The sequence below is a fragment of the Loxodonta africana genome, chromosome 25 (genome assembly GCF_030014295.1).
Source record: "Loxodonta africana isolate mLoxAfr1 chromosome 25, mLoxAfr1.hap2, whole genome shotgun sequence".
NCBI lineage: Eukaryota > Metazoa > Chordata > Mammalia > Proboscidea > Elephantidae > Loxodonta > Loxodonta africana.
Window position 1 is genome coordinate 48,880,944 of NC_087366.1, and position 15,059 is coordinate 48,896,002.

Below are 15,059 nucleotides of genomic sequence, written 5' to 3' on the forward strand. Positions count from 1 at the left end.
CTCTTAAAAATCAATAAGAAAAAGGTAATCCATTAGAGAAAATGGTCTAAGGAAGTGAACAATTCAAAGAGAGAGTTAAGATGTGCAGAAGTATAGGTAGAGATATTCACCTGTTATTAGGAATATGTTTGAAAAAACAACAAGATGTCACTTAACTCCCATCATATGGGCAAATGTTAAAAAGTCTAATAATGCCAGGTGCATCTCAGGGTGTCGGGAAAAGGGCTCCTTCATAGACTGGGTGCAGGGTAGTGGTAACTGGCTATCTCTGGTAAAGTTCAAAATGCTTATATCCAACATTTTTAAGTGTATATCCTAGAGAAACTCTTGTGCATTTGTATAAACATATACATTGCAACATTGTAATAATATAAAATTGGAAATGACCCACATTTCTATTATTAGAACATTGTATAAATAAATCCTGTTGTATTCAAATAATGGAATACGATAGCAGTTAAAAGGAGGATAATCATTATACATGGATGAATCCTGAAAACATAATTTTGAGTAAAAAGTAATCAAGCTGGAAAAGGATAGATAAAATTATACCATTCATATAAATTTTCAAAACACAAAGCAGTACTATTGTTTTATGGACACATATGTATATGATCAAACATATAATTGGAAGGATATATACTAACTTCAGATCATTTATTACATCTGGGGAAGAAGGAAGGAGAATGAGATAGAAAGAAGAAGGAGGACAGAAACTTGTATCTTATTTCCTTTAAAATGTAAAGGATCTAAAGTAAATATGGCAAAATGTTACCTTTTTTTTTACCGGGATTATAGGTTGGTCTGTGTTTTGTTAAGTTACTTTGTATAATTTTCTGATATTGTTTGCACTATAACTGTATTTTTAATATAAAATGTTTAAAAATATATATTTTTCTACCAGAATGAAAATAATGAGAATGTTAACACAATGTAGGAATTTTTAAATGGGAACCTAATTTGCTGTGTAAACTTTCACCAAAAACACAATAAAATATATTTTTTAAATGTATTGTTGTAGTTTTCCAGTTTCTGAGGATGCTACAAAACTTGATTGAGCTGCTGAAAAGTCACATAATATGGGGTGTGTTCCTTTTCCAGACAGAAATCGTGTAATAAACAGTTTAAACAATTGTTTGCACAATATGTTTCATAGTTTTACATAAAGTATTTTCTATCTAAATTTTTTTTTTCCTTTTCAGACAGCATGTTTTCGAGAAGAAAGGGATGTATTAGTGAATGGAGACAATAAGTGGATTACAACTTTGCACTATGCCTTCCAGGATGACAATAACTTAGTAAGAATCATTTATGTATCTTTTTGTATCCTTGTTAGTTTTTTCTTGACAGAATTTAGCACTATTTAGCGTTATTTTCTTTAAAAAATATTCAATGTAGATGTTATATTGAAAACGACTGTGTTTCACAGAGTAAACATTGTTCATTTGATATGTGATCTGCTTTCCTGAGTAATTTAGTACCTTCCCATTGGAATTCTTTATGTTTTTTAATAAGCAAGTTAAAATTAATCCAAACAAATTAAATTCCTCTCTGTGAAATTCTGTAGAAGGTGCTTGGGATTTTCTCTTTTCATGATTTCCCTAATATATTTTATTTGTAGTATTCTGTTACTATTTAAAATTTTACCTAATTTCTAAAGTGGTCCTGTGCTGTTTTAAGTAGAGCCACATTCAGAACCTAGGTTGCATCTAATCTTATATTAAGATCATGAACCTCTTGACAAAAGAATCTAGGAAAGAGCTTGCAGAAAAGTAAAAATATTAGCATTGCCAATTGAAAATAAATGAGAAGGAAGAAATAAACAAGTGAATGGGAAAATACAATTAAATCTACTATAATTCAGGATGTAATTCTTTGGCCTGCTATTCAAGGCTCTTCATTTTCTGACTTCCATTTTTGTCTCAAGGTTTATTTTCCAGCAAGCTGTTCATCAAACATTTGTTGAGTTCCTGCTGTGTACCAGACACTACATTAAAGCTCTGAGATATAAAAATTAATGACATTATTTATTTGATAAATATTTACTGGGCATGTGCTGTGTGTCAAGCACCATTCTCTAGATTCTGGAGGTAGAGTCGTGAACCCGAAAAAGAAAGGATCTCTTCTGTATTTTTCTTGAGGATCTCTTTTCTTAGTGTCTTACATTCTAGTGAGGGGTGCCAGACAATACAGCAAAAGTCAAGGAAATAGTACTTTCAGATTTTAGGTATTACGAAGAAATTAGCCCAGGATAACGGGCTAGAGATGACCGTGGCCAGGACTGTACATTGAATAGGGTGGTGAGGCCTGGCCTCTCTGAGATGTCCTGAATGGCAGGAAGGAGCCATTCAAAGATCTGAAGGAAGAGAGTCCAGAATAGAGAACAGCTGGGATAAAGGCACTGTGGCAAAAGAGGGCTTGTATGTTTTTGTGGAACAGAAAGACGGTGAGTGCTATTGGAGTACAGAAAAAAAGGGAAGAGTTGTATAAGATGGGGGTCCAAAAGTGTAAACCATGTGAGTTTGGAATTCCTAGTAATTTCAATGGAAAGCATTTGAGGGCCTTTTCTTTTTAAATAAAATTGATTAAGTTTATTAAGATACAATTTAAGTAGAATGTTCCTATCTCCCCAGAAAGCCCCCATGGATCTTTTTCTGATTGATCTCTACTCCCACCCACCTTGTCCCAAATAGGTTTGTTTTTTTTTTTTCCACCTAGAATTTTGTATCAATGTAATTAGACAGTATTTTTTGTTTCTGGCTCCTTTTGCTTAACATAATGTCTGGGAGATTTTATTCACGTTGTTGAATCTTTTGGTATCTTGCATGTTTCCTTTCTATTTTTTGTTCCCCTCTTTTTTCTTTTCTGCCTGCTTTTAGGTTATTCAAATATTTTTTAGCATTCTATTTTATTTCATTAATGCATCTTTCTATTATTTTATTTTTTGTTGTGCTTTCTCTAGGGCTAACAATACGTATTCTTAATTTACCGGAATCTATTTAGAGCCAATATTGTATCTCCTCATACTTTATACTTCATTCTTGACATTTTATACTTCCTACTTCACCCCTCTCCATTCTTACTAATGCCTCTCATGCCTCATGAATTCACACTTGCCACTTCTTTCTTCACTCTTCATTCAGCACTGATTGACATCTAGGATCTCTGTTCCATTCTCAATCTGGTAACAGTTTCTATCTGCTAATCCTGAAATGTTCCTGTGTTCTCACCCTAGGAATGTGGAGCACAGCCCTTCTAGTCAGGGACTTATGGAGGATCTCCACAGCAACATCTAGGACCTTCCCTCTCTGCATTGTCTTCACTCTCTCTGATGTCCCACCCTGCAGGTTCCATTTGCTTCAGTAGTACTGAGGCTGGATCTCTTTTTCCTTAGACCAGTGAGACTGTGGTGCTTCACTTAAACTTCGGTTTTCTGTGCCACAGTCAGGAAGTTGGTCCCCAGGAAGACAGCTAGGTGATTTTGGGGCTCACTTCGTGTTTACTTCTTAACAATCAAAATTTTACATCACCTGTTTTTGACTTCTTGAAAACAGTTGCCTCATTTATTTTGTCCAGGTTTATCAGTTGTACTCTGACATACATGGGGTTGCCATGAGTAAGAATTGACTCAACAGCAACTGGTTTTTTTATAGTTGTTTATAGTGGGAGGGCTAGTTCAGTACTCTGTCCTATTTGAGGGTTTTAATAAGGGCAGTAGTATGATCTGCCACTTGGAGAGTCAATTGTAAGGGGTCAAGAATAGAAGCAAGGACAGCAGAAAGGCTGTGGTTGTATTATTCTAGGTTAAGGGTAGTATTCTGGGTGAGACTTGATGTAGTTTGGACTATGATGGTAGCAATGTAACAGGCCAGAATTGATTGGATTTTGAATATATTTTTGAGTAGAAACAACAGGACTTGCTCAAGAATTAGATATATAGGAATTAATGGAAAGGGAGGAATGAAGACTCACAGATTTTGTGATCAGTTGAAGATGTTGGCAGTTTCTGTGGCGGAGAAGACAGAGGAAGAAATAGATTTATGGGAACAAATAAAAAATAGTGACTTGGATATTTGCTAAGTTAGAGGTGATTTACAAACCCCAAGTAGAGTAGGAATTGGAATGCAGTTCAAGGAACTTTCATGCCTTCTAGTAAATTCAGTTTTATTGGAGAGACAAAGACACGAACATTTCAGTACAATACAATAAATTATATTTGTGTACAGCGTGCCAAAAGACAACTGATTTTGGTTATGTAACCCAACCTGGGGAATACAATATCCCTCAAAGGCATGAAGTTTATGCAGACCCTTTTAAGACTAACGTAAATTAGCTCAACCAAGAAGGGAGAAGAGGTAGAGAGGTCTCGATGAGCAAAAGCATAGAGGTTTGAAGCAACTTCCTGTATTTGTGTTGATGGAGGATAGAAAAAGAGGCTTGGAAATAGGGAGGAGAGATGAGAGTGTCACATCATATATATATTTTGCCAACACGATTAGATTACGTAGTCTTTTATGTCCTTTTCAAATTTGTTTTTGGCCACGGGACTCCTCTTGCCTTTTTTTTTTAAATGACAGTGTATCTGAAAGCCTAGACAATAAAAACAGAGAGAGCATAGAGAAATGGGACTGCCCTGATTGATTCTCTAGCTTTTTTCTTCTGTCTTTCCTCACATCACTGAAGGGTCCCTCAGAGAGCAAAATCTGAAAACTGTTTTGAGAATGTAGAAGGATTTGAGGCAGGAAAGGACTAGAGTTGTTTGAGGGATAAGAAGAAGGCTCATGTGATTACAGTGTAGTAAAGAAGGAGAGAGAGATATAAACTGAGGCTTCCAGAATCAAAACCTGAGGAGGTCAGATCTTATTTTAATTTCAAGGGAGCTTTTAAGGAGATTGAGATAATCAGTTTTACATTTTTCACAGAGCACCCTGGCAGCAGCGTGGAGGATAGATTTCAGGGGGCAAAAGTAGAAGCAAGGAGACTAGTTAGAAGATATTTACAATATTCAGGTGACAAGTGATGAGGGTTTGAAATAATGGTGATAATGGCCAAGTGGTTTCAGGTACTTCTTTGGAAGTAAAATATTTAGGACTTCGTATGTTTGAGTGGATGGATATCAGTGAAGGAGGGAGAAGTCAGAATGATTCTCAGTTTTCAAGTGTCTGGCTTCTGGGACTTGGTAGTTGATGAACTGAATTGGAGATACAGGAGGAAGAGAAAATTCAGAGTGGGGGGAAGATGATTAGTTTAATAGGGAATATGTCGGGTTTGAATTGTCATGTCATCCAGTCAGTGGGTTGGATATATAAGTCTGATGCTTCTAAAGAGTGGTTTGCAATGGCACACCTATCTTGGAGTCCTTGCCTTATAGATCAGGGTTTGACAAACTACGGCCCACAGGTCCAATGTACCCCACCACCTGTTTTTATACACTTTCCGAGCTAAGAATGGTTTTTACGTTTTTAAATAGGTGAAAATAAAATCTAATCTACTTTGATGTCTATGCCTTTGCTTATTCTAGATATTTTGTATAAATAGGATCATACAGCATGTCCTTTTGTGTCTGCCTTATTTCACTTAGAGTATTTTCAAGGTTCATTCATGTCATAGCATGTATTAGAACTTTATTTCTCCTTATGGCTGAATAATATACCATTGTCTTTATATACCATATTTTGTTTATCTATTCGTCTGTTGATGGACTCTTGGGTTGTTTTCATTACAACATCCCACCAATGTTCGTTATGAAGAATGCTGCAGTGAACATTGGTGTTCAAATATCTATTCAAGTCCCTGCTTTCAAGACTTTTGGGTATATATCTAGGAGTGAAATTTCTCAATCATATGGTAATTCTGTGTTTAACTTTTTGAGGAACTGCCAGACTGTTTTGCACTATAAACAAAACCAAATCCGTTGTTGTTGTCGAGTTGATTTTGACTGATAGTGACCCCACAAGACAGGAGAACTGCCCTGTGGGGTTTCCAAGGAGCAGTTAGTGGATTCAAACTGCTGACCTTTTTGTTTGGCAGCCATAGCTCTTAACCACTGCACCACCAGGGCTCCTTTTGCGCTATATCTGTACAATTTTACTTTCTTACCAGCTGTGTATAAGGATTCCAATTACTCTGCATCCTCACCAACACTTGTTCTTTTTTGTTTGCTTCATGTATTTTGAAAAATTGGCTCATGCGTTTGTGGGACTGGCAAGTCCAAAAATCCATAGGTAAGGTGATAGGCTGGAAGTTCTGGCAGCTTTGTGTCCCAAATCAGTAGGTGAGGTGGTGGAGGAGGGAGAATAATTCTGGCAGGATGTCTGTTTATAGTCTGGAGGGAGAATTCTCACTGGGGAAATCTTTGGTTTTGCTCTTAAGGCCTTCTAGCGATTGGATGAGGCCCACCCATGTTATGGAGGATAATCTGGTTTACTTTAGGCCTGGTGATTTAAATGCTAATCATATGTAATTATTTCATAACGATATCTAGACTAGTAATTGACCAAACGACAGGACATCATAGCCTAGCCAATTGGACACATAAAATTACCCATCACAGTCTAGCCCTTATCAACTTGGCCTTCGTACACATCTCCTTAAACCATACTTAGTCTGCATTAAAAAACAAAACAAAATAAAAACTAAAGCTTTCCTACCATTTTGACATTGCCTTTTTCTTGAATCAGCATTCACTTCGTTATTGTGACCTTTCAGCCAGTTCCCAGAGTTCTGACAGAATTGGTTCTGCCAGTTTCTGCGTGTTTTGCTGGTGTTTCTGTGGGGTGGCAAGAGTATGGAACTGCTCACTCCGTCATCTAGCTTCCTGCCGTAAAAGCACACATTTTGAAATAGAGATTTTTAAAAATTCAGAGTTGAAAATTTTAGGGATGTTTATCCATACTTGGAGATCATGAATTTGAAGACATAAAAGATTGTTAAAGACTCAGTCATATGCTCAATTTCTTTTTTATTTTTCTGGTGCTTTGCATATACTCTTTATGTCATGGAAGTAGTCAGTTGTGTTCATTGAACACTAACCGTCTTTCATTTGAGCGAAAAAAAAAAAAAATGTCCTAAAGATGAAGAACTTTGAGTTCTGGCTCTCCCACTATTTAATTATATGCCTGGGAAAATCGTTTCACTTACTTCGCCTTTGATTATGCAGCTATAAAGCAGGAATAACAGTTATTATCCCCACCTCCAGCATAGGAACGTTATATAAATATCCCTGCAACTTCATTTTGTTGCTCTTCATGGAGAAAACGAAAGCCATTGGTCACTCAAAAACTTTATACTCTCTTCTTGTCCTCATCATTCCCCTTAACATTTCCACTCATTCCTCCCTGTATGCAAATTTATCCATATTTGCACCTATTCTGATCTTCTTTTCTCTCGATGTTGATAAATTGTCATCCTTTGCCTTTGACTCCATCTTCTCTGTTCTTTTCCTGAACCTTTATTCCATTAGTCAGTGATAATTTGACTAGATCTTTTCCCCTCTACAACACAGATGTCTGCACATAAAAAGTTAATAGTTCTAACCTTCATTGTTTCATTTAACCACCTGAGGTCACTAGTGTTACGTTTGCTGTATCCTTTTATATTTTTCTTTTGCTTTGTCTGTTTGTATGTCTGTGTGTTTTTTTTTTTTTTCCCCTTTTTATATAAGCGAGATCATAAAATTTATGTTACTCTGCTACCTTTTTTCCCATAAAACATGTCGTGGTCATATATATTTACTCTTTTTAGACTACGTAATATTTCATAGAATGGACATTTAACAATTTCCTTATTGATTTCCATTCATATTGTTTTGGATTTATTACAGTTATCAGCAATTCTGTGCAATAAATATTCTTGTTTATATTCCTTCCATCTTGCAGCTTTTATTTTAATTAACTCGATTCCTTAGAGTAGGATTGCTAGATCAAGGGATATGAACCTTTTAAATTTCCATAGAGATTATGAAATTCCTTTCCCAAAAGGTTGTAGTGTGTCACCCTCACAAAAGCAGAGTTATTTTCATGTTACTCTTCCCAAAACTGTAATGGTCTTTTTGGTATTCTGATTGATAAAAATGATGTCATATTGTTGGTTTGATTTTCCTTTTCCAGACTAGTAGTGAAGTTAAAAAAAGAAGTTAAAAAAAAAAAATGGTCTTTTTGGTATTCTGATTGATGAAAAATGATGTCATATTGTTGGTTTGATTTTCCTTTTCCAGACTAGTAGTGAAGTTAAAAAAAGAAGTTAAGCATATATTAATTAGCTACTTGTGTTTCCTCTTAAGTGAATTATCTGTTACTATCCTCAGCCCAGTTTTGTTGGATTGTTTGTCCTTTTCTTAACAACTGGTATAAGGTCTTTATGTTAGGGTCATTACCTCCTTAACATATCTTATAGATTTATCTCTCAGTCTGTTTTTTTTTTCTTAAACTTGTGCAAGTACATCTTAGCCATATTGAATAATTTCATATAGGTAGTCCTTGAATAGAAACTTGTCCTACCAGGTATTAGTTTTTACTAGGAAATTAAGCAGTCAATCAAACAGCATGTTATTGATACAGGCATAGGCAACTAGTTCAATATAGCAGAATGGAGTGCCCAGGAACAAATCCAAATGTATTCGGGATCTTAAAATAGGATGAAAGGGCATTTCTTTCTTTTTTTAATTTTCATAATATTATGTTTCTCATGAAAGTTTACACAACAAAAATTAGGTCCTCGTTTGACAACTTCTGCACAAATTGTTCAGTGACATTAGTTACATTTTTCACCTGTGTCAACATTCTCTTTAATTGCGTTCTGGTTGTTCTGTTTTCAGTACTCTAGTTTCCTTCGCCCTTATCATCTCATCTTTGCTTTAGAGTAATCGTTCACCTTTTGGTCATATATAGATGGCTTTTTAATGCAGCACTGTACTCCTGGGTAATATCCTTTATTTTGTGTGCCAATCTGTTATTTCTCTAAAAGGTGGTCTCAGGATAATTTTGATCCAACGTTAAAAGAAAAAAAAAAAAAAATTTTTTTTTTTTTTTTTTTTTACGTTAAAAGAGTATTGTTTAAAGGGCAGTAGTCTTAGGGAGTCCCCTAGTGTCAGGTGGGCTGGTAAGTCTGAACTTTTTAAGAATTTGAGTTCTGTTTCACATTTTTCTCCCATTCTGTCAGGGTCCATCTGTTGTTGCCCTAATCAGAATGGTTGGTAGTGGTAGCCAGGTACCATCTAGTTCTCCTGGTCTTAGGGTAGATGAGGCTCAAAAGGCATTTCAGTTGAATTAGGGGAAAGAATGATTATATAACTAATTATTTTAGATAATTGGCTCTCTGTCTATAAAAAAAAAAAGAGTACTCACACCTTGTAAAAAAATAAATTTCAGATAAATGAATGAATGGGCCTGATCCCTAAGGTTAGGTTCTTTTCTTTTAAGAACCTATAGGAATACTCTAGAAGTGTCCCTCTCAAAGCATTATATTACACTGAAATTTCCAATTAACTTGTGTTTTCTCTTTCATTACCTTGTAAATTCCTTGAGGATGGGAACTCTGTCTTATTCATTGTTGAATGCCCATTGTGTAATTGTACTATCAGAACATAGCAGATACTTACATAAATATCTGTGGAATGAACGTGTGAATTTATTTGTTCCTCCATTGTTCAGTGTTCTATTTTCCATTCTCAGGATAATTGTTTACACAATTTTTTTTAGTCAGTTTATTTAACATAAACTGCCAATGCTTATAATTTTAATATACAGTAATAAAAATAATTTGAATTTCCTCAAGATATAAAATCTTAATAATCAACTCCGTTATATTCCTGAGATAATAACCTCGTTTCTATAATAAGACCACCCTAAATTCAAGGGCATTATAACTGACATAATTAAGTATCTTCTATTCACTAGCTTTCATGCTAAGTGCTACACTGTGAGGAAGGTATCATTATTATTGTTATATCAATGAGAAAATGAGTAGCAAAAAGATTGAGTAATTTTTCAAAGCTATTTATAACACAGATTCAGGATCTGAATACAGGTCTTTCTGACTGCAGAGCCCAGATTTTCCTGATGCCTAGTTTTCTCTCACCTTAAGTAATAATAGAATAGAACAAAGTATACACAATATGCATTTAATATACACAATATGCACATGTGTATGTAATAAATTTTTGTAAGGCATTCTAGAAAATAATAAAAAGCTACAACATCTTCTGTAACATAACCCTTCATAGATAATCCTTGTGAACATTTTGGCTTATATTTCTTACCTTTTTTTTGGCACATGTACATGCACACACTCTTAAGGGTCTGTATCTGAAATTAGTTGGCTTCTGTTTGCATGTACTTGAGGAAAGTACATTCTGGCATTGGCACACTATCAGAAAATAGGAAGAGAAACATGTATGTTGAGAATTACTATATGAGTGTATGAGTGGTTCCTAAATGTTGGCCAACAGACTGGTGCTGGTTATAATAAAGTTTCTATTAGCTCAAGATAAAATAAAGAAAATGTAATGGTGATGGAGATGAATTTAGTCAACATAACATGAAAATGAATTTAGTCAACATGTCTTGTATTCTGAGTTTTCCCTTCCCTTTTTACTTTTTTGATAGTTAAAATGTTCAGAATTCTAGGAAATACTGGTAAAACTATGGGGTCTGTTGTTGTGAGTGCTGATGATGGTGTCCCTTTTCACTATTCTTATTGTGTAAAATACAACAACAACTAGGGAGTGGTAGTACTGTGTTGTCTCTTGCCCCAGTTTTCTATTTTATTTTACTGCTCTGTGTGGTTTAAAAGTCTGAACATGGCTGCCCATCATCGTCTTGTACAGAGCCTTATTAATTAACCACGTGAGGGCTTGACTCAGTGCTGTTGGACCTTGGGATGCATTAAATATATTAACTTTTCAGTTTCATTATTGAGTACATTTTCTTTTTTCATTCCCAGTACCTGGTTATGGATTACTATGTTGGTGGGGATTTGCTTACTCTGCTCAGCAAGTTTGAAGATAGGTTGCCTGAGGAGATGGCCCGATTTTACTTGGCTGAAATGGTAATAGCAATTGATTCAGTTCATCAGCTACATTACGTACACAGGTGAGTAAGATGGTCTTTTGGCTGTGAGTTACAGGGTAATATCTAGAATTAGCAGTCCATTTTTACCACATTATTATGGTATTAGATACATTTCTCTTGTCAATCAAAATAATTTATTTTGAGATGGTTTTAGTTGTTTTGTTTTGTTGTTATTGCTATTTTTCAGCATTAAAGAACCAATGTACCTGCTTATATACATGAGTACGTGTGTATTACCTAAAATTTCCTGCTTCCGGTCAGCATTTCTGCAGAATACTTCAAAGAAAGCACTCTTATTTAAAGTTACACATTATTTTCCTTCATAAAAGAAATATGCATTGATCAGTTTTCTTATTGTTGAGTCTCCTTTGTAGTATTAGCAAGAGCACTAGGCTGTAAATCATGTGTTCATTTGACAAGACCAATGTTACGCATTTTATGTTTCTCAAGAAGATAATTTCCAGGATGGTATAAATGTCAAAATAGAGATGTTTTTGCAGGGAAGAGATTATTTTGATGGCCACAGAATAGTATCTTAGTTGTAAACTGACAGGTACAAGGATTTATTAAAAATTTCCCCACAAATGTGTGTTATGTTATATATGATTTAGGATGGAGTAGAAAGAAAAAGGTGGGCCTATTAACAAAATTATTTTTATATAGAATTTTTTTTTAAACCTATTGACACAAGGTAAAAATGCCTTCCTGTGTAAATGGTTCATAATAACTTATGTATGATAAAATTTTTAAAAATGTATCAGTTTAAAAGCAGCCTCCCGTTTTAAAAGGTGAGAAAGTAGGAGATGACAACAAAGTTATTGGTGAATTAATCATTCAAATAAAAAAATATTTTGGTTGATCAAAATGTGAGAAAGAGATGCTAAGGAGAAGTAAGCAAAGGGCTACTGCCCCAGTAGAGAGAAGTTGAACCGTTTTTCAAGACAGTGGTTTTAAAACTTTAACATGCATCGGAATCACCTGGAAGGCTTGTTAAAATCAGATTGTGGCACGACCCCAGGGTTTCTGCTTCAGTAGAACTGGATGGGGCTGGAGAATGGGCATTTCTAACCCGTTTCCAGGTGATGCTGCTACTGCTGTTGCCTGCCCCTCCAGCCTCCAGTGACCACACTCTGAGAACCAATGAGAAACACTGACTGTTTCTTCTGAGTTGTGAGTTGTGAGAGCGATAGCAGAGAAGAACATAAATTTGGGAAGAAGAGAAAGTTTTTGTTTCACTGTTTGTTTTTTTAAGATGTGGGTATCTTATGCTGATTAATTTAATTAGTTATGAAGTTCTAGAACTTTACTAAAGGGCCTTTTGATTGAAAACTATATTTCATCAGATCTCAGATTGGCTCTTGCCTATTCATGTGCTTTTTTCTGTTGATATCTGATGATCACAAATTTTTTTGAAAATAAAGACATGAACATGCTTTGAAAAATTTAAAGCACGGTGCAGTTTTTAAGATGGGCTTGTGGTCTCAAGTGAATTATAGGACGAGAAACCAAAGTGCTTTTTTGTTGCTCAAACGGTAACCCAAGATCCTAGCTGAGACCTGTCATTTAAGAATACTTACAAAAATGTCATTTCATTAGACATTCAAAGAATGTTAGTTACTAATCATAGACTCTTTGGCTTGTGGCGTTTAAAGAGATTTTACCCTAGTCATATCTAATTCTTGACAAAGAATGATTCCTTCTGAAAATTATTCATCTAGATTGGGGATAATAAAAATGAGGTATTTGTCCTAACATTCTGCCAGGCTTGTGACAGATATTCTTAATTAATCACAGCATGCAGTTTTATATTTCTTTTCAGCGTAGCATTCTAGGTAACAACTATCTTTCTGATACTGATGTGTGGATTGAAAACCATTTCAACTCTGAACTCTGTTTAAGCTCTGTGAATCCTATTTATTCCATTGTTGGACATCTCTAATATAGAATTTTACTGTATGTTAAGCTGAATTTCTTTTTCTCTCCTAATCATGGGTTCTAGTTTTGCCTTTGGAGGCATGTATAATACCATATTATTTTACTTACGGAAAATACCTCCAGTAGGGGAGGGAGCAGTTGGCAAACATAGAAGGCAGAAGTTATTTGTGTAAAAATATGGTAATCTAATTTATTTTCTAGCTATCACACCCTCTTTAGGTTAAACATTTAAAAATTTCTAGTTTCTCTATTACTAGAACTTATATACACGTTCTCTCTTTGACACACACACACACACACACACACACACACACACACTGTTCCTACTTCCATACCTCTTCTTCCTTCTTCCTCTCTCCTTTTACCCTTCAATGGACATGTTCCAGTATTTTAGTGAGCTTCTTCAAATATGGTTTCCATTATCTGGATAGAATATCTATTTCTATTTTTGCTATATTTTGCTGAGGGAAATGTTCATTGAATCCTCTTTTTATAAATAGAACTGTGTTAAACTATGTGGAATTTTTGTAGTAAGTGTAGCACGTAGTCCTGACTTTTAGGAAACTTTCAGTCTGTTTGTGGACACAAAATAAAAGAAATTAAAATAATACAAATTAAAAAATTGTTTAGGACACAAATATAAGAGATGGAGAGCCCAGGTTGTGAAGTGCTAAATGAGTAAATACAAGCAAATTACAATGAGCTCAGAGACTTGAGTAATGCCTTGAGTTCTGATCATCAGCTGTAATGGTAATTTAACTCTTACTATGTGCTATGGACTTTACATATATCTATGTTTTAGATGTTATCTAAAATGCGTGTTGCTCCATATTATAGATGAGGAAACCCAGTCTCAGAGACATGGGTCAGTAAGTAGCATAGTCTAAATTAAAGTCTAAATCAGTTCACTCTAGAATTTTTGCTCCTTATATGACATCATATGGTATATAAGAGAAGGCTTTAATGGAGGGGTCTTGAAGAATGAGAATACTCTCTGTAGTCAGAGAGGAAGGCATTGTAGAGGTAAGGGAATGGAATGAGAAGAGCAAACAGGCAAGCAAATGGCAGTTTTAGAGACCAGTTAGTAGACTAGTTCGGCTATAAAAAGTGTTCATATTGACTCTGTTGTTGTTAGATGCTGTTCAGTGGGCTCTGACTCATAGTAACCCTATGTACAACAGAAGAACAAAACACTGCCTGGTTCTGCACCATCCTTACAATCGTTGTCATGCTTGAGCCCATTTTTGCAGCCACTGTCAATCCATCTCATTGAGGGTCTTCCTGCTTTTCACTGACCCCTCTACTTTACCAAGCATGATGTCTTTTTCCAGGTCCCTCCTGTCACTCCTGATAATATGTCCAAAATACATGAGATGAAGTCTTGCCATCCTTGCTTCTAATGAGCATCTTGGCTGTACTTCTTCCAAGACAGATTTTTCGTTCTTCAGGCAAAACCGAAAAAATCCCATTGCTGTTGAGTCAATTCTGACTCATAGCGACCCTATAGGACAGAATAGAACTGCCCCATATGGTTTCCAAGGAATGCCTGGTTGATTTAAACTGCCAGCCTTTTGGTTAACAGCTGTAGCTCTTAACCACTAAGCCACCAGGTTTCCTGTTCTTCTGCTAGCCCATGGTATATTCAGTATTCGTTGCCAGCACCATAATTCAAAGACGTAGATTCTTCTTTGGCCTTCCTTATTCACTGTCCAGGTTTCACATGAGTATGAGGTGATTGAAAATACCATGGACTGGGTGAGACGCATCTTAGTCCTCAAAGTGACATCTTTGCCTTCCAACACTTTAAAGAGATCTTTTGCAGCAGATTTGCCTAATGCAATACGTTGTTTGATTTCCTGACCACTGCTGCCATGGGTGTTGATTGTGGATCCAAGTAAAATGAAATCTTTGACAACTTCATTATTATCTCCATTTGTCATGATGTTGCTTGTTGGTCCAGTTGTGAGGATTTTTGTTTTCTTTATGTTGGGGTGCAATCCGTACTGAAGGCTGTAGTCTTTGATCTTTATCAGTAAGTGCTTCAAGTCCTCTTCG

At 35.4% G+C, this 15,059-nt stretch overlaps 1 protein-coding gene across 6 annotated transcripts in view; it reads left to right on the forward strand.

The window, feature by feature from the left end:
- Positions 1 to 15,059, forward strand: part of CDC42BPA (CDC42 binding protein kinase alpha) — a 341,599-nt gene that overhangs the window by 116,539 nt on the left and 210,001 nt on the right. For all 6 annotated transcript variants that reach the window (XM_064276784.1, XM_010591062.3, XM_010591060.3 and 3 more), the window contains exons 4-5: positions 1,203 to 1,298; positions 10,942 to 11,090. In XM_064276784.1, coding sequence (XP_064132854.1) covers positions 1,203 to 1,298; positions 10,942 to 11,090 — 245 coding nt within the window. The remainder of the gene's footprint in view (positions 1 to 1,202; positions 1,299 to 10,941; positions 11,091 to 15,059) is intronic.